The following is a 25,446-nucleotide window of genomic DNA, read 5'->3' as shown; positions in this document are numbered from 1 at the left end:
TGCCTCGGCCGATGAGAAGGCCGGCCGAGAAGGAGTGGGGGAGGCCAAGGAAGGGGGAGGAGGAGACCGGTCGGCTCCCGCCCCGGGCAGGATGACACCATGGTGGGGGGGGGTGAATGAGAAAAAGACCTTCGGGCGAAGCGCAAGCCAGTCCGGCAGCAGCCATGGCCCTGCTCAGAGGTGAGGCTCCCGCTCAAAGCTTTATTTCCAGGCCCTCCTCTGGCCTCGCGTATTGATTGCGCTCGTTCCAGCGCTGGATCCGGCGCACGTGTCCTCCCTGCTCGCGGGTCTGGGTTTGCACGCGCGTCCCTGGATTGCGCTCGTTCCAGCGCTGGATCCGGCGCACGTGTCCTCCCTGCTCGCGGGTCTGGGTTTGCACGCGCGTCCCTGGATTGCGCTCGTTCCAGCGCTGGATCCGGCGCACGTGTCCTCCCTGCTCGCGGGTCTGGGTTTGCACGCGCGTCCCTGGATTGCGCTCGTTCCAGCGCTGGATCCGGCGCACGTGTCCTCCCTGCTCGCGGGTCTGGGTTTGCACGCGCGTCCCTGGATTGCTCTCGTTCCAGCGCTGGATCCGGCGCACGTGTCCTCCCTGCTCGCGGGTCTGGGTTTGCACGCGCGTCCCTGGATTGCTCTCGTTCCAGCGCTGGATCCGGCGCACGTGTCCTCCCTGCTCGCGGGTCTGGGTTTGCACGTGCGTCCCTTATGCGCGCCGAGCTGCAAAAGCAGAAGTACTTCTGTGTTCTTCTTCCCTTTGCCCTCCGTCTCTGCTCGCGGTCACTTCTTTCCAAAGTTGCAGCGCGGGTGAAACGGCCCTTGATCTTATGACTGGCTTATACAGAGAGAACAAAGAAAAACGGCCGTAGGAAAATTCCAAAATCCGTACCGTGTAGGACAAGTATTAGGCCCGTTCGAAGGTCACAACGAGAGGGCTGGCGCATGTTTTGTGATCGTTGAGTTGGCCTAATAAAGGTATTGCTCTTCATGGATTTCGGCCTATATATGTGGCTTTTTATATTCCTGGCGTATATATCTAGCTCTTTGGGGTTTTAGTACAACGCTTTTGTTTATCAGGGTTACTATATTTGGCTATGCAGCTGTTGTGGGAGTTATGTAGGTACTGTTACCATTTCACAGAAGGGAACTGAAGCTGCGAGATGTTACTTCCGGCCCGTAGCATGTTTACGCAGTCGTGAATCTCACTGTGCCCAATGGGACTTACTCCCTAGAAAATATGTGCAGGATTGTAGCCTTGCTCAAGGAAGCACATGATGCGTCCTTCCTACATGGAGACGAATGTTTTTGTGTGAAAATACTTCGTTGTGCTTGTTACTTGAAATAGAACAAAAATCATAAACCCCCAAATCCAGTTAACATTAAACTCAAAGCTAAAATCAGACCACAGGCCATTGAAGCTCAGAGATTGTTAAAAAGCTTTTTCAGATAGGAAAGTCTATTACGTAAGGATAACTTTTATTTTATTTTATTTGTACCTTGCCTTTCTACCAAGGAAATGGCACTCAAGGCAGCATACTTTTATGTCGTGCATTTCAAATATTCAGAGCCCTTCACCTATATTATCTCAGTCAGCCTTACAACAGCCTTTTAAGGTAGGTACTGTTAAGGAGGGTTCTTGGTGTGGTGTAGTAGCCAGGAGTGTGAACTGGCAAGTCCCTGTTTCAGATCTTGAACTTGCCAATTGACTTCAAATATGGGACTCCCAAACTTGTGTTTGAGATTGGGGGGGGGGGATATCTGCAGGGGAGAAGAAGGGTTTTCCTATGCAATGCTTCCCCCCCCCCCGTCCCTTTGGTACAGCTGCTAAGAGAAGTAACAAAGGTAGGCTTAAACACACACACCCCTTACTTCACACATGAACTGTTTCTATGTTGCCCTTTGGCATCAAACATGGAGTTTGGAATCCTATGTTTGCTACTGAAGATCAAGTTCTGACCTCTGTCTTACTCTTTAGGTGCCCTCAATAAGCCACTGCCTGTAAGACTGAACATCCATCCTATCTGCAGTATATACTATAATTTCTTAGGTTATTATGAAGACTACTCTAAATGAAGCACTTTGATCTTTCAGAAAAGCACTATATTAATATTAGGTGGCTATTATTTATAATTTTATTGCAATTTTCTCTAATCATCCATGGGGAAAGAAGTGCCTGAACAAAAGCAGTGAATGGAGCAGAAGCACATGAATGTTGCTTCTTAATGATGATCTATTTTAAATTTAAAATATTAAATTTTAATAATAATCTCCTGGGAGCCAGGAGATCCGGGTTCTAGTCCCCACTCGGCCATGGAAGCTCACTGGGTGACTTTGGGCCAGTCACAGACTCTCAGCCCAACCCACCTCACAGGGTTGTTGTTGTGAGGATAAAATGGAGAGGAGGAGGATAATGTAAGCCACCTTGGGTTCCTTGCAAGAGGAAAAAGGTGGGATATAAATGCAATTAATAAATAATAAATAAAATTTGTTTTTTAAGGGCACGATCCTATGCATGTTTAGACAGAAAAACGTCTTACAACTCCCAGCATTCCCCGGCTGGGGTATCCTGGAAGTTCTAGGAATTTTTCTGTTTAAAAATGCATAGGATTGTGCCCTTAGGGACAAGGGGAGAGGAGTGGAGAGCACTTAGCATGGCTGGCTGGGGCATGCTGGGAGTTGTAGGCCTTTTCTCCGTCTCAACATGCATAGGATTGTGTCCCAAGTGTGAAATAGATTGACCATGTTCAAATGTAATCCTAAACTATGGTTTATCTGGTATTGCATGAATAAGCTTTGGGCTCACACACTCCTCCCTCCTCTGGCACAACTATGAGAAGGCGATTGAAAGTGTTTACTTTTATTTAATCAAGTGCTGCATCCAAACCATAAACTTGGATTAATTCTGACTATAGTTTATTGAAACAATTCAGCTTCATAAAGTACAGTTTGAAGTTGGCTTGTCTCAGTAAACCATACTTAAGACTAGCCACTGTTTCTCTGGGTTTGGACACAATGCTAAACTGTGATGAGTTAAAAGTGGAACTGAACACTTCCGTTCACCCCCTTGCAGCTGTGCCAGAAAAGGGGAGAGGAGTGGAGAGCGCTTGAACCTATGGGTTGTTCACGTAACACTGGATCAGAGTTTAGCATTGCATCTGAATGAGGTCCTTTGTCTCAAAAGACACCTTAGTTTCTGTTCTTCAGTATACTTTCCCCTACTAGTTGTGCAGAGATCTCCTCATGTCGCTGAAGATAAATCAGTGGTTTGGGGTTGCTTTTCTTCTCTAACCTTCCCTTAATCACAAACATCTCCAGCTCCTAAAGATCATTTAAAGCTTGACCGTGTATGCTTAATTAGCCAGGAGTAGGTGTCACATGTTGGATGGATTGGCATCCCAGGAGGTATCATCAGACTGATTCCAGTTAGCTTTTTATAGCCTTGACAATACAATTATCCAGTGAAAGATCAAATACCTACTCCCAGGCAGTTTGCGGTGAGGATTTAGCTAGTAGTCTTTGGCTAAGGTTATCCCTCAGACCTGGTTCATATGTAAAGCCAATTCATGGGTTGTTTAACCCATGAATTGGCGGAGCCATGCCAGAATGGATGCGCATGCTGCCTTCTTCCACTTCTACTTTGCATCAGCTTTCTTAACCCAGGAATGCCTCTGTTCCTGGGTTGTTTAATGCAATATCCAAACCCAGAAATTTGGGTTGTTGAGGGACAAGCAACCTAGAGTTTTAACCCAACAATAAACCATGGGGTAAAACTCAGGGTTGTTTGTCCCTCAGCAATGCAGAGTTCCGGGTTCGGACATCGCATCAAACAACCCAAAAACAGGGCATTCCTGGGTTATGAAAGGTAATGCAAAGCAGAAGCCGCAAGAAGGCAGGACGCAGTATGCTTTCTTGCTCCGGTGCAGCCCTGAGAATCCATAGATTAAACAAGCCATGGGTTGTCATTACATGTGAATCTGGTTTCAGCAACTTTGTTAGAAGGCTGGTGAGAAAGCAGAGGAAATAAAATAAAGGGGACTTAAATAAAATTCTCAATCAATTATCTTTGGACTTCTAGTATTTCCCATTATTAGAATTTTGAGCTAGTCATCTTATAAGAGCAGTCCTGGAAAACTCCTGTTTTCTTGTCCATGGTCGTCAACAATTAGTGCTGGTGTCTAGGGATTTGATTTTTAAGAATTTATTTAGGGCACAATCCTGTGGGCTGCACCCTCGCTGCTCAGAAGTGCCCAAACTCAGGGACTTCCACGATTCCTATGCCCTGCTGAGCTAAACTCGGCAGGGCAGGAGGAGTGGCGGAGGTGATCCTTGCCTTCCTGTCCTGTGATGTCCTATATTTTTGCTAGATGGGCTTTTCAGCTTGTTTAGCGAGGGCATTTTGAATGGGGAGGGAAGGAGGCTGGAGGAGGCCCAGGATAAATCATGTCCTGGCCTCTCAGATCCCCTTCCCTCCCACCAGAATGTCCATTTTCTCCCTCTCCGAAGTCGATTTTCCGACCTTGGGAAGGCAGCCGATGCGGTTCTCTCTGCACCAGCTGCAAGGGGGCAGGGTCAGGGATCGGATCTCCAGTGCCCCCTTCTGAGGTCAGAGCACTGTCTCTGGCCTTGGAAGGGGTTTTCTGAGCCATCCTGTGGTCCCTGGGATGCTCACCCAGGGACTATAGGTTTGCAGTTTTATTGTATGTTTGTTTATTGGCTCTCTAAGAATAAGAACACCACTAAGAATACGGGGTTAAATCCAATACTGTGCTAGCAGACATCTGCTAGCACAACAGGAATTTCTCCCTCCCTCTCTCCTCTCTTCCATGCCGCCTGAAAACCTGCTTCGGAAGGTTTCTCAGCTCTCTGGAGCAGATTTTGAGGATGTGCAGGGGGCTTCAGGGGGAATCAGTGGACTGACACCATTGGATACAACTCGCTGGCTGTAAAATTCAAATCTAGTCGTGCCTTGGTGCTTCTCCCTCAGAGCTGCAGAAAGTATGCATTCTAGGCAGGGTCAGGGCCCCAGTTCCTCTCTTATTTAAAATATATCCCCTCTATACTAAGGAGTATATCCAACTTATAAACTATAAATAAATTATAAATAAATTTAAATGAAAGTTATAAATAAATGGGTTTATTTTATAAATAACATTATACATTATAAATAAATTATAAATTCTAGGCAGGTTTAGGGTCCCAGTTCCTCTCTTATTTAAAATATATCCCAACTATACTGAAGAGTATGTCCAACTTATACTTTCCGTTGGATATAAACTTAGTTTTCCTTGCAGGGCTTCCTGAAGGAAATGTGCGGGTTGTAATCACATGAGGGTGCTAAGAACTGACCATTAGATTTCTCCCTGGATTCTCCTCATAGCACAACTGCTCGTTGGGCAGAAAGCCAGTGGAAACAAATGAATGCTTCAGATCCTTTCCCTCACCCTCTACATAGATTTACCTACTAAGTTGCAACTAATGCTGAGTCCACGTCAAATATGAAAATCAGCCTGCTTCCAAAGGTTAATTGATGAAGCTGTTAATGTTTGCTTAAAGTCTGAGAGAGGCATATGGCTTTGCTCTCTGCAGTGCTGCGTTGAAAGGTTTTCAGTCATCGCAGCAGGAGCCAGGAAGGAATTGTCTTCCTGTGGAGATTTTTTCTCCCCCAAATTTTAAGGGCCTTGCTGGATCAGGCCTATCTAGTCCAGCATTGTTTTCCACAGTGGTCAACCAGGTAGGTGTCTGTGGGAAGCCCATAAGCCAGACATGAGTGCAACAGCATCCTCCCGTTCATGATCCTAGCAACAGGTATGACGAGGTATTATTACTGCCCCAGATGCTGGAGGTAATACATAGCCATCATGGCTAGTAGCTATTGAGAGCCTTAAGGTGCAGTCCTATGCATGGCTGGCTGAGGAATGCTGGGAGCTGTAGGCCTTCTTTTCTGTCTAAACATGCGCAGGACTGCACCCTTGTTCTCCATGAATTTGCCTTATCCCTTTTGTTCCCATGACTCCTGTCTAATCCCTTTTTCAAGCCATTCACGTTGGTGGCCATGACCACTGTGAGGGAACAGAACTGGCCCTTCTTTTTGGGTTTACTGGGTTTAGGATATTAAGGGTTTAATATTTTTTGTAAAAATTGCCTCGAGGAGGGAGTTGGCAGGTACAGCTCTGTACTTTCCCCCAGTTTTGCTGGGCTTGGTTAAATAGGTGTCCCCACCGAACTAACCAGGACACTGCCCCAGGCACAGGGAAGTCACAGGTTGGAGATAACAGCAGGGATTCCTCTGGGGGCGGGGTTTGGAGGCCAAGCCCCACCCCCTGGAGGAATCCTGGAAGGCACTGTGGGCTGGATGGTCTGCGGGCCGAAGGTTTCACTCCCCTGATGCAAGGGAAGTACATGCTATTGTCTTGAAATTTGAACACATAAAGGGTGCAGAACCTCAGGCTTGGGAGCCAGGCCAGGCCTCCTAGAGGTCAAATATGGCTCTCCGGGGTTCCCCAAAAGGCCAGTCTCCTTTTTCCGGACCATCAATCGTTTGGTGGTTTCCTGGCTTTTGTGCAGATTTTTTTCCCATTCTAAAAGGTCGAATGCCTCTCCTAAGGGTTAGTTATTGGCAATAAAAGCTTTAGGCTACAATATGCTGGCATTTTTTGTGCTTTTGGCCCCACCCCTTTTGTCTTCAGCCCCACCCACCCCTGCGGGCTTCTCCAAAATGGCATGCGGCCCTTGGGCTGAAAGAGCTTCTGCACCCCTGACATATACCAACAGAAATTTCTACATCTCCTTTCTCTGGAATTCCCTGCCTCTGGAGGTCAGGAAGGCACCAGCCCTGGGCTGTTTCCGGCGCCTCCTGAAAACAGCATTGTTCCAGGAGGCATTCTTTAATTGACCAGCCACGGTTTTTATTGGTATTCTTTTTTTTTAAATAGCATAATTTTAATCTGGTGTTCTAATCTTTTAATCCTTTACTGTTTTATCTCTTGTGTTCACCACTCCAAAATCTGTTCTAGATATGGAGCAGTATATAAATATTGTAAATAAACACATACATAAGATAACATTTAAATTACACTTAAATTTAACTCACATTAAGTGTAGTTTAGTTTTGCCCCTCTCAGTTATTTCAGGTATGTGTGGTGTATTAGGACCAAAAGTTAACATGGGGTACTTTTTTTTTTTTTTAGCTTTGTTTAACTAAGTAAAATAAAATTTGCTAGATTAGATCACACTCTAGGGGATCAGAAATTTTTTTGTATGCAAATTAACCTAATTTGCATAGGAATAATTTTCTGTTTGGAATTTTCCAGAAAACCCTCATCACTCTAGCTGGTTCATTTACAGCACAGAGCAGCCAGAGTGAGATAACAGAGTTCGGTGTGTTTACACAGCCTGGGATTTTCTGAAATTGATAAGGGGAGTGCATTTTAGCCATATGTACACGTGCATATGGACTTTTGGAGGAGGTTTGTGATTTGCTTTTTTGTAATTTGGGGGCAATGCATTGCAGCCTGGGGGTGGTGGTAATTATGGGGGGTTGTGTTTGCACTGCGTCTGAGGGGTATTGCAGCTGGTGTTTGTGTTTGCATTGAATTCTGGACTTGTGCCTTGGCACGCAAAACGTCCCATGCTTCGAAAGACTCCTGTCTGAAACCCTGCAGTGTGAGTAGACAGTATGGAGATAGATGAGCCAGTAGTCTGGCTCAGTGCAAGGCAGCCTCCTATTTGTGTTTTCCATGCTTTGCCTTCCAGGTGTGTTCATTGTTTCTGCCAAGAGGACCCCGTTTGGGACTTATGGAGGCTTACTCAAGGACTTCACTGCCACGGACCTCTCGGAGATTGCGGCACGTTCGGCCCTGTCTGCTGGCAAAGTGTCTCCTGAAATAATTGACAGCGTGATTGTAGGCAATGTCATGCAGGTTGGTAGAATCTAGAGGTTTCCAGTAGCCAATCCACTTGTTACACACGTACTCAAGTGCTTTGTGTTTGTGCAATTGCCCTATTCTAGAAGAGTCAGAAATAAACTTGGTGCCTCTGCAGCTCTAACGTATCGGTGCCAAACAGTTTCCCTTGGAACATTTTGTGTCATTCAGTTTGCCTCCACTGACGTCGTTGAAGGCAGGAATGGACTAAATATATTTTCAAGCATTACAAAAAGTGTTTTTTTGTTCTTTTACAACTTATGTTTGTATATATTTTCTGCATGCAGATACGTATAATCTTGCATGAATGAAGAAATGTATAATAACTCAAACCAAATACAAACATCTTCTTCATGAAGTGAATATGGAAGGCCTTGCATAAATAGTATTAACCAAAGAAAAATGTAAAAGTCTTTAACCTCACCCATAAATATTCATACAGTTGAATAAGCATTGCTTAGCTGTCTGCTCTCCTTTCAGACAGCTATTTGGATTCACCCCAGATAGGAAGGCTGTCTTCTTCCTTGGCTCTCAGATGTTGCTTTACTCTTACTTTGCTGATTTATGGCTTCAAGATACTTTTGAAAGCATATTGGAAGACTCCTGTATCATCTTTAGTCCCTCCTTGCAGTGTATTATTCTCCCCTGCTCCCTGTATACTAGAATCCATGTGTAATGCTTCCCCATGCCACAGCGATCTTGTGAGATGGGCCAGCTGTGCACACTTCTATCTGATCAGTTGGTTGCTACCACCACTTTTTCCCTCTAACTGTAGGTACCCCAGAGCTGTGAGCTAGTTATCTGCCTGGGATGAGGTACTCACCAGCTGAGACCTCCTAACTGTGGGCAGGCACCTGCTTTCTTCTTACTTCTCTGTATGAGCAAATAACTAAATATAGATAGGTGAACCAAGGGGTTAGGCAGGTAAGGAGAGAGAAGCCTCTCTTGAAGTCATCAGGAACTCATGCCCAAAGTAGAGTCCAAATTGAAAGAAATCCTCATTAAAAGAATGTAAGAAGAGACAAAAGGGGGAAAGCAGAGTGGGTACTTGAAAATAAGCAAACAAAAAGCTAGCTAACCTATGCTAAACTCATTAAGGTAAAATACTTACAATGCAGGGGTCACCTGGAGAGTTGCAGCACTCAACATCTTTGGGTGGTCACAAGAAGAGGTGATCAGAGTAACCAGTGACTAGCAGAGAGACAGCCAGAGTGAGGAAGGAATAGAGAACATATTCCAGTTTTATTAAGTTTGGTTGTGACTACCTGACACGTTTTACCAATCAGAGGAGTGGCACATATACAGGAAGAGCATCTTCTTACCTTCTCAGTCTAGGACTGAAGAAATGCTTATTAAAAAGGAAATGGCTTTGGCTGGTTCTGGCAAACTGTGGATCTGTGAACCATGCAGTGGATTTTGTAAACCGCCCGGAGAGCTTTGGCTATTTGGGTGGTATAGAAATGAAATAAATAAATATGGAAGCTGCGGGAAAGACGATGTGGGCGATTGCTGCCAGCATTCTGTTGAAAGATGCTTGTACTTTTAGAGGAGTAGACACGGAAGGACAGCTCAGCATCACACCAAGGATAGGATCCAATGTGTGTTTCCAGTCGTTTGGGGGCTTGCCCCCAGAAGCACTACATCGCCACCACTGGTGGTAGGGGGCACACATGCGCTGGGAACCAGTGGTGCTCACCACCAGTGGTAGGACACCCTTGGATCCTACCTCATGTGTCTACCAACATACTGTAAATGTGCAAATGAAGAAAGCATACTTGGGGTCTCAGAAACAAGTAATGTGCTATGCTGTCCTGTGCATGTGGTCTGCCTTAAGAACATAGGAAGTGCCTCACTGGAGTAAATGTATGGTCCATCTAGTTCAATGTTTTTTTGCAAGTATCCCAGCAGGCACTAGGCCCACCAGAAATTAGCCAGTGGAACATGATCTGCTATTTCCCCTCGCAGATAAGCTTTGCGAGTGTGCCGTCTCCCTAGACTTTTTGAAATGCTCTAAATTTACATGCAGCCCCATCCTATGCAGGTTAAACAGAAGTTGGTCCCAGTCTGTTCAGTGGAGCATGGTCTCAAGTGAGCGTAAAGGATTGCACCTGTGTAGTCCGATCCTGTGCATTTTTACTCCCAGGTGTGCGTAGGGTTGAAGGCTTTAAGCTTGTCTGTCCTTTTCTTGCAGAGCTCTGCAGATGCTGCTTATCTTGCAAGACATGTCGGTTTGCGGGTCGGAGTGCCAATCCCAGTTCCTGCTCTAACAGTTAACAGATTGTGTGGGTCGGGCTTCCAGTCTATCGCCAATGGATGTCAGGTACTAGATCCTGCTGTCTTAGTAATTACTTATTTTACCAAGTTATTCTGATCCTCCATCAGCCTGGTTGTCTTGCGTAGGTCAGGCTGGCATGTGTGTGTGACACACACACACTTACTGTCTGCCAGCCTTGCTCAGAGACTGGGAAATATTTTAAAATGCATGGGACCCTCCATCTGTTTTTAATTGATTTGTTTACTCTCTTACATTTTTAGTGGGGTGATTAATTTGGGGTAATGAAAAAACAAAACAACTGAACAAAATCAAATTCATTTCCCCACCCTTACCTGACTTAAGCCTGAGCACCACAAGCAAGCCAAATAGGTGGGTGTTACAGCACTTCCAAAATGTGCTCAGACTTGGACCTTTGAGTCTGCAGTGGCATGGATTTCCATAACCGAAAGGGGAAAGCGTCAAGAATTGCCTCTCCTTTTTGCTCTTGCTGTCTGAACCCAACACATAGATGGTGTCATTAAAAGGCTGTCCCTGGTGGGTTTGACCATGGGTTGCATGGGAGGGGTGGTCTCTAAGCTTTTTAAGGCGTTATAGGTTTATAACTGCACTTTGAATTGTTTCTAAAAAAGAAGTCAGTGCAGATATTCTCCAAAAAGTCCATCCCTGTTAAAACAAAAGTTCTTGCAAGGTGTCAGCAGAATGCGTTCTGCTCCCTGTTCTCCTGCATTTAGCTGCTAGTGGAGGGGGTGTAGCTCAGCAGTAAGGGCACCTGTTTTGAATGCCGAAGGTCCCAGGTTTGATCCCCAGCATCTCCAGGTAGGGCTAGGAAAGAATCCTGCCTGAAACCCTGGAGAGCCGCTACCAATTAGTGTTGACAGTACTGGGCTAGATGGAGCAGTATAAGGCCGCTTCCTAGTGCCAGTATAAAATAGCTGGAGCTTCATGCAACACCCATGCTCTCCACAGAGTCGTGGAAGGGTGGTCTAGAGTGGGATGGACTAAGAATGTCAAGCAGGGATGCTCGAATATAGAAGCATCCTTGCTCAGTTAGTTGCAACAGAATTGAGACTGGCACAGCCCACTTGGAGCAGCCCTGCTTCCCTGGTTCTGCCCATGCCACCAGCTCAGATGCAGCCAGTCAAAGCAGCTTTTGTGCAAACCAGCATCTATTGGTTTTTACACAGGCTGCTTTGGAAGGCTGTTCGTGGGAAAACCTGGTGCCGGGGGCAAAAGCACACTCCTACAGGTGACCCTCCTGCCCACAGACCCTTATGGGGAGTGGAGATTTGACCCCCAATAGCAGTTTTCAAGTGGTGCAGGGGAGGAAAAACAAGGAGGGATTGAGCATTCTTTTTGAGTTCTGTCAAAATGCTGATTGCTTCCAAGGCAAACAGGAATGTTTGCCCATCCCTAAGTGGAGTTCATGGAAGACACAAGCACTTTCTCCTTGTACTGGTATGTTGCGCCTCCAAAAGTTGAGTGTAAGTTATTATCACCAAGTCCATCCTTGAGATTTAAAATGGATTCAGGTGCTTTCAGATGCAACTACCCTTTTTTGGTTTTTTTCAAATGCATTCTATAACCTGAAATTCGGTGGAGGCAGGGAAGGTAATGAATTCTTATGTGCTTTTTTATCTCCACTCAAAACAGGAAATTTGCCTTAAAGAATCAGAGGTGGTGCTGTGTGGTGGAACAGAAAGTATGAGCCAATCTCCATATGCTGTTCGAAATGTCCGCTTCGGAACAAAATTTGGAGTCGATCTCAAGGTATGGACACTGGATGCTTTGCCATTTTTTTTCTCAGCATCTTTGTATATGTATGTATGAACACACACACACACACACACACACCTCTTTCTGTAGAGAGGTATAGATATAGATTCTTCCTTCCTGCTGTGTGCCTTCAGTGGCTTAGGGTGCAATCTATGCATGTTTAGACATTAAAAAAGTCCTACAACTCCCAATATTCCCTGCCCGCCATACTATCTGGGCGTGCTTGGAATTGTAGGACTTTTTTTAATGTCTAAACCTGCATGGGATTGCACCTTTGGGCAAAAGAGTGCACCTCCTCTGAATCAGTGTAAAGTAAAGGGAGGTGACCCTTGCCCCTTCTGTAACTTGTAAGTGTTGGGCATTAATAGAACAGCCGTGTGCTCTTCTTGTTTGAACCCCTGGTATCCCTCCCCCAGGGAACTTTAAAGCATGCTCTGGACCCTCGCAAGGACATGAAGCAAGATGAAGCTGTCCTATTAGCGATAGTATATTCAGTTACAGTGTAACGGGCGACAAATCTGGACCAGTGTCCAAAACTTGCTCCTGGACTGTACCAACTTGTTCTAGTGCCCTGATAGGGTGCCTTGAAAACGGTGCTGCTTGTGCATGTGTCCCAGAGCAGCTACATGCTCCCAACTTGGATGGGTTATTAACCTTCTGCCATCACTGCAGGTTATTTTACTGTGACTTTTCAATAAGAAGCCATTGTTCTAGCATGCAAGTGAATGCAGTGCTACTTCCTTTTCCCTCACCAGTTGCTATAGGGTGCAAGTCAGTGGAGGGAGCAGGAGCAACTGGATTACATCTTGAGCACCGGGGGGGCTAAGCCTGGCTCTTGTCCCAGCAGCCCTAAGCACACCACAAGAGAGAATGCCCCAAGTCTGTCTTAGAAAAATGCCCCAAAGGTTGGCAGTTGTCCTAATTTTGGGTTAAGGAGACTGTTTGTGGCCTATAGGGCACGTTCCAACTTGGGAGTTTGTTTGGGCTGGCTTAAAAACAAAAAAGCAAAACAGCCCCAAAGGTTGTTCCAAGGAAAGTCCAAAATTTTGAATAAATCCAAAAACTGAATAAATAATGGAAGTAAAGCATTGGTATATTTTGTAGAATGTGTTTTGCTTCTCTTGGCCAGAGGCACGAAGTGCTATGTAGCACCCAGAAGCCCTATACAGGCCGGAGAGAAACTACTTAGCTAGTTCCTCAGGGACTGACTATGGATTTCAAGGCTATCTCTGATAAAAAGCTGGGAATTTCAGAATGCTGAATTCCACACTTGATATCATCTGCATTTGTCCTGCACAGTTAATATGACCACGTTTGAGAACCCAGCACTAGAAAAGCAGAGCTATGTTATGTCGCAATGCTGGTTTTGGACTTGGTTCTTTTCTACAAGTATGCTTGTGGCATAATTCATAGAATCATAGAATAGTAGGGTTGGAAGGGGCCTACAAGGCCATCGAGTCCAACCCCCTGCTCAATGCAGGAATCCAAGTCAGAGCATCCCTGACAAATGGCTGTCCAGCCTCATCTTGAAGGCCTCCAGTGTGGGAGAGCCCACCACCTCCCCAGGTAATTGGTTCCATTGTTGTATTGCTCTTACAGTCAGGAAGTTTTTCCTGATGTTCAGCCGGAATCTGGCTTCCTGTAACTTGAGCCCATTATTCCGTGTCCTGCACTCTGGGATGATCAAGAAGAGATCCTGGCCTTCCTCTCTGTAACAACCTTTCAAGTACTTGAAGAGTGCTATCATATCTCCCCTCAGTCTTCTCTTCTCAAGGCTAAACATGCCCAGTTCTTTCAGTCTCTCTTCATAGGGCTTTGTTTCCAGTCCCCTGATCATCTTTGTTGCCCTCCTCTGAACCCTCTCTAGTTTGTCTGCATCCTTTTAAAGTGTGGTGCCCAGAACTGGACACAGTACTCCAGATGAGGCCTAACCAGTGCTGAGTAGAGGGGAACTAGGACTTCCCGGGATTTGGAAGCTATGCTTCTATTAATGCAGCCCAAAAGAGCATTGGCCTTTTTTGCAGCCACATCACATTGTTGGCTCATATTCAGCTTGTGATCGACAACAATTCCAAGATCCTTCTCGCTTGTAGTGTGGTTGAGCCACGTATCCCTCATCTTGTAACTGTGCATTTGGTTTCTTTTTCCAAGTGCGGAACTTGGCATTTATCCCTATGAAATGTCATTCTGTTGTTTTCTGCCCAGCGCTCCAGTCTATCCAGATCACTTTGAATTTTGTTTCTGTCTTCCAAAGTATTAGCTATCCCACCCAATTTTGTGTCATCTGCAAATTTGATCAGCATTCCCTGCACCTCCTCCTCCAAGTCATTAATACAAATGTTGAAGAGCACTGGGCCCAGGACTGAGCCCTGCAGTACCCCGCTCGTTACCTCTCCCCAGTTTGAGAAGGTCCCATTGATAAGCACTCTTTGAGTCCGATTCTGTAGCCAACTGTGGATCCACCGGATCGTTGTTTTATCTAGCCCACTTTGAGCTAGTTTGCTCATCAGGATATCATGGGGCACTTTGTCGAAAGCTTTGCTGAAGTCGAGGTATATGATGTCTACAGCATTCCCACATTCTACAAGGGAGGTTACTTGATCGAAAAATGAGATCAGGTTTGTCTGGCAGGACTTGTTTTTGACAAATCCATGTTGGCTTCGAGTAATCACGGCATTGTTGTCAAGGTGCTTCCAGATGGATTGCTTTATGATCTGCTCCAGAATTTTCCCAGGGATTGATGTCAGACTGACTGGTCTGTAGTTCCCAGGTTCCTCCTTTTTACCCTTTTTGAAGATAGGGACAACGTTAGCCCTCCTCCAGTCATCTGGCACTTTCCCCGTCCTCCATGATTTCCCAAAGAGAATAGACAGCGGTTCTGAGAGTTCTTCTGCCAGTTCCTTTATGACTCTAGGATGCAGTTCATCTGGCCCTGGAGATTTGAACTCATTCAAAGTAATTAGGTGTTCCTTGACCATATGCCTATCGATTCATTACACTAGAAATCTGTAATGATGTTGTTCATGCTAAAATCCTACTGCATTGTTGTCGTCCCCCCCGACCCCCCGCAGATGGAAGACACATTGTGGGCTGGGCTTACAGATCTGCATATTAAGACACCAATGGGCGTTACAGCTGAAAACCTGGCTGCAAAATATAACATCACAAGGGAAGACTGTGACCGCTATGCGATGAAGACGCAGCAAAGGTGGAAAGCTGGTCAGTAAATGCAAAGATTGAAAACTTAAAAGAGCAACATTCAGTCCAAATAGAGCCATAATTCTCACAAACAACAGAGGAGGAAGTAGACGTGATGTCTGGATTGTTCTTTTATGAAGAAAACTAGATGTGAGGGAGAAGGCAGTGGGAATCTTTCCCTTCCCCAAATGAATATGCTAAGCTGGGTAAACTTTTAACCAGTCTCAGTGCCCAGTTGTTTTATATTTGATTTAAAAAATTAAGTGAAATTGGATTGCTTGTTCCTGCTGAGTTTGCTGAGGAGTTAATTCCCTAATCCAGGAGTGAGTAGACTTCAGTCTTGAGAACATAAGAAGAGCTGTGCTGAGTCAGCCCAAAGGCCCTATCTAGTCCACCATTCTGTTCCCACATTGGCCAAACAGATACTCCACTGGGAAGCCCACAACAGGACAGGAAGGCAATAGCACCCTCTTGTCTATGTTCCTGAGCAACTAATATACCGAGACATACTGCCTCTGGTACTTTCGGTAATATATAGCCCTCAGGACTAGTAGCCATGGATAGCCTTATCCCTCATGAATCTGTCTAATCACCTTTTAAAACCATCCAAGTTGGTGGCCATCACTACATCTTGTGGTTGTGAATCTACTTTGCTTTTGTTTTTTACTAGAACCTTGAGATCCACTAACCAGAGTCAGGGGCAAAAGACTTAAAATTAAAGATTCTAAGCCCAGAAATTTGCTTCAAGTACCAGAACTCAACTGAGCTCACAGTCCTTCCACACACAAATCCACCCCCAGTTACCCCAAGTTTCTTCATTTCAGCAGTATGCCTTATCTTAATTTATTATTTATGTATGGGGTGACTCATAATAAAAAAGAAAAGAAATTTTATCTGTAAATTAATATTTTTTAAAATTAATTTCCCCTTCTGTTGTGTAGGCCCAAAGTAACCTTTTCCCCATTTATTTCAGATAAGTATGTTTAGGATAGCAGTGTTAGTGTGAAGTATACCATTATTTTTCTTTCAGAAATCTTAACACAGCACACCCATCTAGAAATATACTTTGCCCCTTCTCTGTCCCCCTCAGAATTTTTTTTCCTGGTGCTGCCACTGATTTAGGGAGAGGGGAGTCAATTTGTTGTTGCTATCATTAAGCAGTTGGGAGTCAGAACTCCTTCTCCATCTTTTGTTATTCATTATTATTTATTCAAAGCATTTCTATCCCACCGTTCAGACAAAACAAGAATGGCAAGAATCAACAGTCAGGCCCTTCGCTCAGGCTCACAATCTAAAAAGGCATGGGATCACTGTAAATCACCCAGACATCTACCAGTAGATCCCAGTGTACTCCCTGCCCACACCTGCCATTAAGTGCTTGCAGTCTTCTAGTCAAAAGATGCTTGCCATCTTTGGCACATTTGCTGAGAAATGATTCATGAGGCAGCATTTGCAGTGGGTGTGTTTGCTCTCTCCCATCTTTGGCAGCTCTTAAGAAGTTCCCACACATTTGTGCAAACAAACTGAATGTTGCTGGGAGGAGAAACACAGACTGGGTTCACATGTCACACTAAGCCATGGAGGGTAGTTATCGTGGGTGACTATAGAATGGCTTAGTATGACATCCGATCCTGGAGTGGTTTTCCCGTCATAGGTAGTTTTGTGCAAACAAGCCACCCGTAGAACCCATGGCTTGCAGTATGGTTATTTAGGATGGCTTGTTCTCAGGGTGGCTTTGTGTGATGTCTGAACCCGGCAGGACACCAGAGAATGTTCTGAATGCATTCGCAAGTTTTTTTTGTTTATTTTCGGTCCTGCACAAGTGCATAGGAGCAAATGACCACTCCTAGGAATTTTTTTTAATTTTCCCCTCCATTTCACTGCCCTGCCCTGAGATTTGTGCAGTTTCCCCCTTAGTGTTACTGCTTTGCCATGAGGTTTGGCACCCGCAGTGGACCAATAGCAGAAAGGGCTGTTCCCTTCCTAGCGAACACCTTTTATTTTTAAAGGCTGTTTCACATTACACTATAGTAATAACACCCACCCCTAAAGCTCCTTCTCTCCTGCCGCTGCCAGCTGCTTTCAGTTCTTCCCCCGCCCCTCCGGCTGTCCTCCACTTCAGTGCTTCCCTTACACTGAAGTAAGAACACTCACCCCTAAAGGACCTTCTCACCACCAGCCGCTTCTGCCCCCTGCCCCTTTGTGCTTTTTGCTTCCCTCCATTGGTCTCCATTGCTAGCTGTGAGATGTACATGAGGGTTACAGAGCAGTGAGTGGGATCGCAAAAAAAAAATGCAAACTTCAAGGCAGAGCAGTAGAACAGAGGGGGAAATTGCACAAATTTCATGGCAGGAAAAATATATTTTTTAAAAGTTTACAAACGCCTTCCCACATTCACAAGGGCTCCGAAAATTATTTCCTTTTTGCGATTTCATGCAGGGCAGGGGAAAGTTTCCCTCATCAGCTGGTAACTGCAGTGGACCAACTGCAGAAAGGATTCTGACATAGGAAATGAGGATTTCTGCCACAAAGGCCCCTGGGATGCATGCCGTGGGCGGCCTGAGGGACTGAGGGAGACACAAGCAAAGGAAGCCACCAAGCGGGCAATTGTCTGTCAGCAATAAGGGACAAGTTACCCACTGTGGTTTATTCTCAGGGTGGCTTAGCATGCTGTGAGAACTGGCCCTATGAGTCAACCATCGAAGTCCTTTCCTCATTCACCTCAGTCATGGCCTCTGTGGTGGGTTTCTGTTCATCACCTACTGGTGTCTTTCAGTTCTTCCTGCATGAGATTTGCTGTTTGCCATCTTATGCTTATAGCTCATGAAGCTGGTCACTTTAAGGCTGAGATGGCACCCGTGGAAGTGAAAACGAAGAAAGGCAAACAGAGTATGGAACAGGATGAACACCCCAGACCCGAGGCAACGATGGAACAGTTGGGAAAGCTCCCAACGGTCTTCAAGAAAGATGGCACGGTCACAGCTGGGAATGCCTCGGTGAGCAACGTGGTTTGAGACGGTGGTCTAACAGCTGCTTGCATGGAGGGTAAAAGCCAAGGCACCTGCAAGTCCTTAAATAATCGCTAATGTACTCATTTTAGATGTCCATGCTGCCCTTTCCCTGGAGCAGACGTCACATTTCTGAGAGCTGGGTTTTAAAAAAAAATTATATGTGTGTGTGTGTATGCGCCATATTCTCCCTTCTAGTAGTGGGTTATCCTTCTCCACAAATAGGCCAGCCAGGACAAAACAAAATCTGGAACACTGTTAGGCTGTGCAGCTTTCCAGGGGGAGGGAATTTGGGGGCAGCCCCAAAGGAGGCCATTCTACTTGCTGTTCATGAAGGCGGAGTGGAATGCCAAAATCTAAATGGGAGTTAAGTAGATGCTGGGACCCATTGTAGCAGTGAAGTTTATGGGACACTGTGTAGCAGTGGTACTCAGGAGCAAATCTGACCTGATTTTGGGCCGGTTCACATGACGCAAGGGCGGTTAATAAGCCACGGTGGCTTCTTAACCACCCTGCGCCTGCCGGTTGCATTCTGGCCTGATTAAGCTTATTGGGCATGGCTTCCTGTGTTGTCCATACCTGGTGAGGGTGGCTTGTGGGGTGGTGAACAAACCACCTAGAGCCCATGGCATGTTCTAGGGTTGTGGGTTGGTTTGTTATCCACTCCAACAAGCCACCCTCACTGGATTCGGACAACATGAGAAGCTGTAGCAGGGGCTTGAATTGGCAGCCTGGCACCCATGGCACCACAACCCACTGTGGCTTAAATAAGTCACTGTGGGCTGCAGTGATCATGCAAACCAGATCCTTGAGATGCAGCTTTTCCTGGCTGGCTGGTGAGGGACTGCATGCTCGAATGCTCCTCCACAAACTCCACATACAGAAAGCTGGTATGCGAAAGAGAAATGTTCTGCCTGTTTTTACCCGGGGGCGGGGGGTGCATTCAAACGTGTGACTCGCCCACCTGCAGTCTGAATAGTGCAGAGTATATATAGTCCTGTTAGCTGTGTAGACTGGCGTTAACGCCTCTCCCACAGTGTAGAATCTCCAAACTCTGTCCCCAGTCCTAGCCTAAACATTTCCAGATTCCATACATCTGAGCAGGGATGGGGAACCTACGAGCCAGATCTGGCTGATTGCTGAATTTCATTTGGCCCACCTGAGGAGAGCTTTGAAGGTGTGGATCAGGCCTACTGACAGCTGCCTGATCCATGATTTCAAAGGTGTCCCTCCCCGGGCGGAAGCTGGCCGGCACTTTGAAAGTGCAGTGCAGCTGAAAGCTGTCTGCTTTGTGCCTTCAAAGCTCTCCTTTCTCGTCGCCTAGGGAGGGACACCTTTGAAAGCACAAATTGAATTGGCTGTCAGCCAGCCTGATCCACACCTTCGAAGCTCTGCTCAGATGAGCCAGATGCTTTAGTTATGTGTGGCCTCTGGTTGATTTCTCCCCACCTTGTGCGCCTATAGTCCCTGTTAAGGAAAAAAGTTCCCCACCCCTGGTTTAAAGTGAAGTCTTAATGCACAAATGAGCAAATCAAGAAAAAGTCCCTGTTGCGGAGCTTTTCTGCTTTCTACATACAGAATGTTAATCTATTTTGCGACTGATGTCACAGAAACGTTGGATGTTTCTGTACAAACCCTAACTGCTCTGGAACCCTTGTCAGCTGAAGACCAGGGTAAAAATCGCTAAATAAAATAAACCTACAGGCTGCTATTCTAATGCTCCTTTCACACAGAGCGCCTCTTCAGGCTTACCTGGACAGCACCTGTATAAATTATAATTCTGCTGCTCAAATTTCAACTGCAACAGTATCCTAATGTAATGTAATGTATACAAGCTCTGGTAAGTTTGTTTTGTTTTTATTTTCTCAATTTCATCTTATGGCATTGGAACGAGCTTATTGCAAGATACAGCCACTGATCTTTGAGTGCCCATGAAATAGGAATACCCTAAGCATAGCATAGCGAGGTAATGTCTTCATCACTGATTAGTTTAGCTTCAGGATGGCCCTCCAGAGATGCATCCTTCAGTTTTTCTGGCCCAGGATGGCCACTTTGAAACATAAGCTATTATTTTGAGCCAGCTAAGGACATCCTGCCACTGATTTATTCCAGATTCGATGTAATATTTTCCTTCCATTCCTAGGGAGTATGTGATGGAGCTGGAACAGTGATCATAGCGAGTGAAGATGCTGTAAAAAAGCACAGCCTCACTCCATTGGCTAGAATAGTAGCCTATCATGCAGTTGGATGTGACCCCAACGTCATGGGCATTGGTAAGTTGCAGGGACATGGACTTTTCTGTTAGGTGCTCAAAGTGCACCAGGCTGTGGAGGCCTCCAGAAGTCCTGATTTGCAGGCAATAGCAAGAAATCCAATTTGTATGTAATGAGGACTGGCCTTCCTGGAACAGAGTAAGTGGGCATAGTGATTGCCTCTTTTCCTGTTTTTTTCTTCTTCTCTTTTCTCGCTCCCTTTTTTTTTTTAATCTTGGGGACATGCCTCTTGCTCTGGAGAAAAAGAGCTCTGTATTCAAAGAAATAAACAAAATATGAACCAGGGAAAAGGTTAATAAGGTTATCAGAAGAGCAATGCTGGGTCACACCAAGGTCTATCTAGTCCAGCATACATACAGTGGCCAACCAGCTGCCTGTGGGAAACCCAAGTAGGACATGAGTACAGTAGCACCCGCCCAGTTGTGTTCCCCAGGATACTGCCTCTGATACTGGAGGGAGCATATAGTCATCAGGACTAGTAGCCATTGGAAGCCTTATCCTCCGTAAATTTGCTTAATCCCCTTGTGAAGCCATCCAAACTGGCGACCATCAGTTTGAGGCATTGTGGAGAAAAGAAATGGCCTTGCTGATGTTGGTATCTTTAATGCGGCCAGATGGGCACTCATATAACACAGCAGAGGAATGCTTGTCCTCTAAAGTAGCATTTAAAATTAAGTATTTAATAGGTCACAAAGTGACACAGGCATGGGGTGGGGGGAGTTTGTCATTTGTTAGTAGTCACAACACAAGCACTACCCAGTAAGTCATGGCACCATATTCCATACAATACTCGCAAATATGGTAGAAATATTGCTGTTTGGTGGGAAGATCCCTCTACCACATGAGAATTGCTAACTCAAGGGAAGATGTCTGTTGTACAAGTTGTGGGCAGCTAGTGAGGGCTTCTCCATACCTTCCTTTGCTTCCTTCTGCATCACCAGCTAGTGCAATAAATACAACACATGAAAATATGTTTAGGAGAATGTATAAAATGCAAATTAAATGTGTGCAAAAGCTCTTTTTTCCTTGGTGCAGACATTTTTCTCCTGGGCATGGCACATACACCTCCACATAGCAGGCTTTGGCAACCAGACAGAGTCATCTTAAGGCTGAACCAGAATTCATGGAAAGAGGGATTCCAACCAACCTCACCGTGTGTGTGTGCGTGCGTGTGTGTGTGTGTGTGTATGTAGCATTGAAAAAGATTCCTCTGTTAATTGATGCATGTGTGTGTGTAAACATAGGTCCAGTACCTGCCATTACTGAAGCCCTGAAGAAAGCTGGACTTTCTCTGAAAGATATGGACTTGGTTGAGGTAAGGACAGCTGTGCAGAAAGCAAAATAGTCAAACGGTAGCCTAGTGTGGCATTCAGGCTAATTATACAGTATGCCAAGGTGAGCTATAGTCGAATTAAATTTCACCTATAGATGAACTTTTAAGTGCAGTCCTCAGCCATCTACCTGTAGGGATATGACTCAGACACGGTACAAGCATGAGTTCCTGAAAATCATTAGTCACTTGTTAGAAGCAACCTTCAAATACTGGAATTGGGTTTTCCCATCTGTGGATGGGGACCTGGGACCTGTTGAGCCAGGGAAGTCCTAAAGCAGTTGATAAGTACCACACCCAGGGTGGGTCTACCATCCTGGCATGGCCACTTGAGATGGCAAATGACTCTGATAGTGGTCCCTGCTGGCCTGTAAGCCTGTATCAAGTCAGCACCTTCCTCCGTTGCTACTGAGGAGAGAGTGTCTTGAATTTTGCAGAACAATTACAGGCTGGTTGCTTCTTTAAAAAAGTTGCATATGTAATAATTTCTGTGTCCCTAGCAGGTTCCCAGTTCTATGACCTCACCCTCTCTGGACTTAGCATCGCCCCATTTTTTTTTTTTTAAACCACCTGGGAAGTTACGTGGATACCTAAAGGCCCACTTTCTCCTATGTGATCTTGCCTAGCAGCCAAGATAAATGGGAGAGGCCCTTACTCTTGAATATGCCACCCCCATTGAAGGCATAGTTGGCAGGAATGTATGAGAGGGCCTACTCAGTTGTGGCACCTGCCCTTTGGGACTCTCTGCCTCAGGAGAGCTGTGTAGCGCCCCCCCACCCGCCGGGTGGCATTTTGTAATGCCTGGAAAATTGTAATTGCTCAGGCCGCTCTGGTCTGAATATTGGATATTATTTTGCTGGCTCTTTTCAATTCCTGGGTGGTACTGTTGTTTTATTTGCTGCTTGCTTGCGTCGCAGTTTAGTACATACGTTTGTGATTATGATTTTAATCTTTTACTGTTAACCACATTGAGTGGTTCAATTTATGAACTAGAAAAACAGGTTATTATTTCAGAGTAGTTATATAATTGGGTTTGAAGTTTAAAATTAGAGAACAGGGGTTGCCTCTGAACCAACCCCTGGGGAATTAAAAATGGTTGTGAACTTTGAAGTATCTGCTACTGAAATGCCATCTTATCCCTGTTCAGTTAGGCTGCTCCTGCTCTTCCGCCATGAATCAGATCAGAAGCTGTAGTATAAAAAGGCCTGCAGAGCTGCTGGCCAATCAGCAGCAGAGTTTCATATCTCTGGCTTCTTTTCTCCTCTGCTACAAGAAGTGGCTGGATGTGCTTTACTGTGTTAGGCTACAGGCACAGAGCCAGTGAGAAGCTACAGGCACTTCTCTGCCTACGCCTGCTGCCCTTGCTAAGCCTCTGATCAAGCTGAGACCTGGCTTTTCATCTGCTGCCTTGTCCAGTTATTCCAAACCGAAAAGAAAACATTCTATAATTTGGTATTATTTTAATAATGAATTACATTATTTTTAATGCCCGAGTGTACCTTAGGACATGTCCCTATCACTCCACCCTACTTACACTTTTGGCTTTTTGGACTGTTTGCCTGGGATCAGCAGTCTCTCCCTATCTCTCTCTGGGGTTTGTGGGTATCGAGCATCCCTGAAGGTCCACGTTCTCCCACGTGAACCTGCCTGTATACCGAGATACACAGATGCATATATCTTCAGAGGCCCTTCTCCAGTTGCCCTCAGCTTTGGAGGTGACACAGGTTGCAGCCAGAGAAAGGGTCTTTCATTGTGTCTGCTGTTTCTAATGTGTGAGCAACACACCTTGCTAAGGTTTTCCTCCCATTATTTATTGTTCCTTGTTAGCAACCGTGGAAGTAAGAAATATGGAAAGTTGGGATATAATTTGAAAAATAAAAGAAATGCTCAACACTTCCCTGAGTTATATGTTAAGTAACTTTGACATTTTTTAGCACTTGCCTTTGATCGGTGATTCCCTGCCTGCCCCCACCAAAGGAAAGGTGCATTCTGCTTGTCTGTCATGTGAACCCAGGCGGCAGAGGTTATTTGAGTGTTAGACAACCGTCAATTAACCCACGGCTTGTTTTAGGGTTGGTTGAGACCCTCAGACAAGCCCTGCCACTTGGGCTCACATGACATGACAAGCCCACATGACATGACATGAAAAAATGGTGCCAACAAGCACCCAACATGACACAACAATGCCCACAGGTAAATTAAGCCACGGTAAGCTCCCAGGACATGCAAACAGGCCCAGAATGTATTTATAGTAACCCAGGCAAGGTATTTCCAACTTTCCTCTTTGTTTTATGCATTTCAAGGTCAATGAGGCCTTTGCACCACAGTACTTGGCAGTGGAGAAGGTGTTGGGTCTGGACCCAGAGAAGACAAATGTCAATGGAGGAGCCATTGCTTTGGGTCACCCCCTGGGCGCATCGGGTTCAAGGATCACAGCTCATCTGGTTTATGAACTAAGGTATGTGGAAGACGAAGGAAACTCTAGGGACCACTTCTCATTTTTGTTTTCAGTATTCTGGAATGCGTGTTTGGGAGAGAGCATAGCTTGGAGGCAGAGCACATGCTTTGCATCAGCACCTCACCAAGTTAGAAAACATGCACCTGTGGAGTGGCTGTTAGCCTTCCTTAAAGCTCCTAATGCACGGAGTCTGATATAAAGGACAATACATAAAACTCAGCAAGCTCATGGCAGCCTGGCACAAATCCACAAGTTCTGTAGCAGGCCCAAGTTGTAGCTGGCCGCATTCCCTCCCTCCGTCAACCACACTGGGCTGCTGTCTACAGAAGGAAGCTGTTTTCCCAGCAACATCAAGACACTACAGTCCGATGTGACTGGCAGTTCTTCTCTATGTCATCCAGATATGTGAGTTCTGGGTGCTCTTGTGGAGCTAACAGGCAGGGTAGAAATCAGGTAACTAAATCTTCTACCCAGTCCTTCAGAAAGCAGAACAAATGACTCTAGAAGACCACGACTGTGACATTTAGAGATCTTTTTTGTTATTGGTTGTCTCTTGCTTTCTTATAGGCGCCGTGGAGGTAAATATGCAGTCGGTTCTGCTTGCATTGGAGGTGGCCAAGGTATAGCTGTCATCATTCAGAATACAGCCTAAAGGATAGCCTGAAGTCTTCAGTGAATTAACACTGAACTCTTCACCAACTGTTACATACTAACTCAAAAGAATTTAGAGGGAAGATGATGGTTCTGCTTGTGTGCAACTTCAGAAATTGACTTGTATTAACCATCTGGCAAAGTGAAGAAAAGAGCACAAAATCTTCTAAAAAGAAAATGTCTGGATAATCTTTAATTCCATGGTGTGCATCCAGCTATATCTTAACTGATCTGCTACCTCTTGCTGAGTTAAATGTTGATCCCATAATAGGAATTTGTTGATTAAACATTAAGCTGCCAAGTATCTGCTAGGCGTGCCTTCCATCACAGCAGAAATGTACGTGCAGCCAGATACTTTATCCACATTGTATTCCAAGCTGTTGGATCATCTCAGTGAAAGACTTCGGAAAATTTAGGTCAACAAGGAATTTTGCATTGCCAGAAAATGCAAGTTTTTGTTAACTGGATTTTGCATAAAGTGTGTATTCTATGTTAAGAACTAGAAACAAAGTGTGACAAAACCAGTGTGCCTCTCCAAACAAAAATAAAATTATATTGAATTAA

The 25,446-nt window shown here is 45.3% G+C and overlaps 1 protein-coding gene and 1 long non-coding RNA gene across 4 annotated transcripts in view; one reads left to right on the top strand and one right to left on the bottom strand.

Moving 5' to 3' along the window:
- Positions 1-651, bottom strand: part of LOC146351950 (uncharacterized) — an 11,230-nt gene extending 10,579 nt beyond the window's left edge. Inside the window, exon 1 of the long non-coding RNA XR_014787491.1 lies at positions 130-651. This is a non-coding gene — a long non-coding RNA (uncharacterized LOC146351950). The remainder of the gene's footprint in view (positions 1-129) is intronic.
- ACAA2 (acetyl-CoA acyltransferase 2) overlaps positions 1-25,446 on the top strand; it is a 26,652-nt gene extending 1,206 nt beyond the window's left edge. For 2 of the 3 annotated variants that reach the window (XM_084832896.1, XM_084832894.1), the window contains exons 2-10: positions 7,747-7,913; positions 10,108-10,236; positions 11,842-11,958; positions 15,036-15,183; positions 17,983-18,158; positions 20,314-20,443; positions 21,688-21,758; positions 24,077-24,231; positions 24,799-25,446. In XM_084832896.1, coding sequence (XP_084689022.1) covers positions 7,747-7,913; positions 10,108-10,236; positions 11,842-11,958; positions 15,036-15,183; positions 17,983-18,158; positions 20,314-20,443; positions 21,688-21,758; positions 24,077-24,231; positions 24,799-24,883 — 1,178 coding nt within the window. In that variant the 3' untranslated portion in view covers positions 24,884-25,446. Of the gene's footprint in view, positions 1-7,633; positions 7,914-10,107; positions 10,237-11,841; positions 11,959-15,035; positions 15,184-17,982; positions 18,159-20,313; positions 20,444-21,687; positions 21,759-24,076; positions 24,232-24,798 lie in introns of those variants that run through there. The other variant, XM_084832895.1, reaches the window with a different exon arrangement.

The sequence above is a fragment of the Heloderma suspectum genome, chromosome 2 (genome assembly GCF_057233095.1).
Source record: "Heloderma suspectum isolate Gila_16-S chromosome 2, 16-S_ref, whole genome shotgun sequence".
Classification (NCBI taxonomy): Eukaryota; Metazoa; Chordata; class Lepidosauria; order Squamata; family Helodermatidae; genus Heloderma; species Heloderma suspectum.
This window is presented reverse-complemented; position numbering and strand designations above follow the sequence as displayed.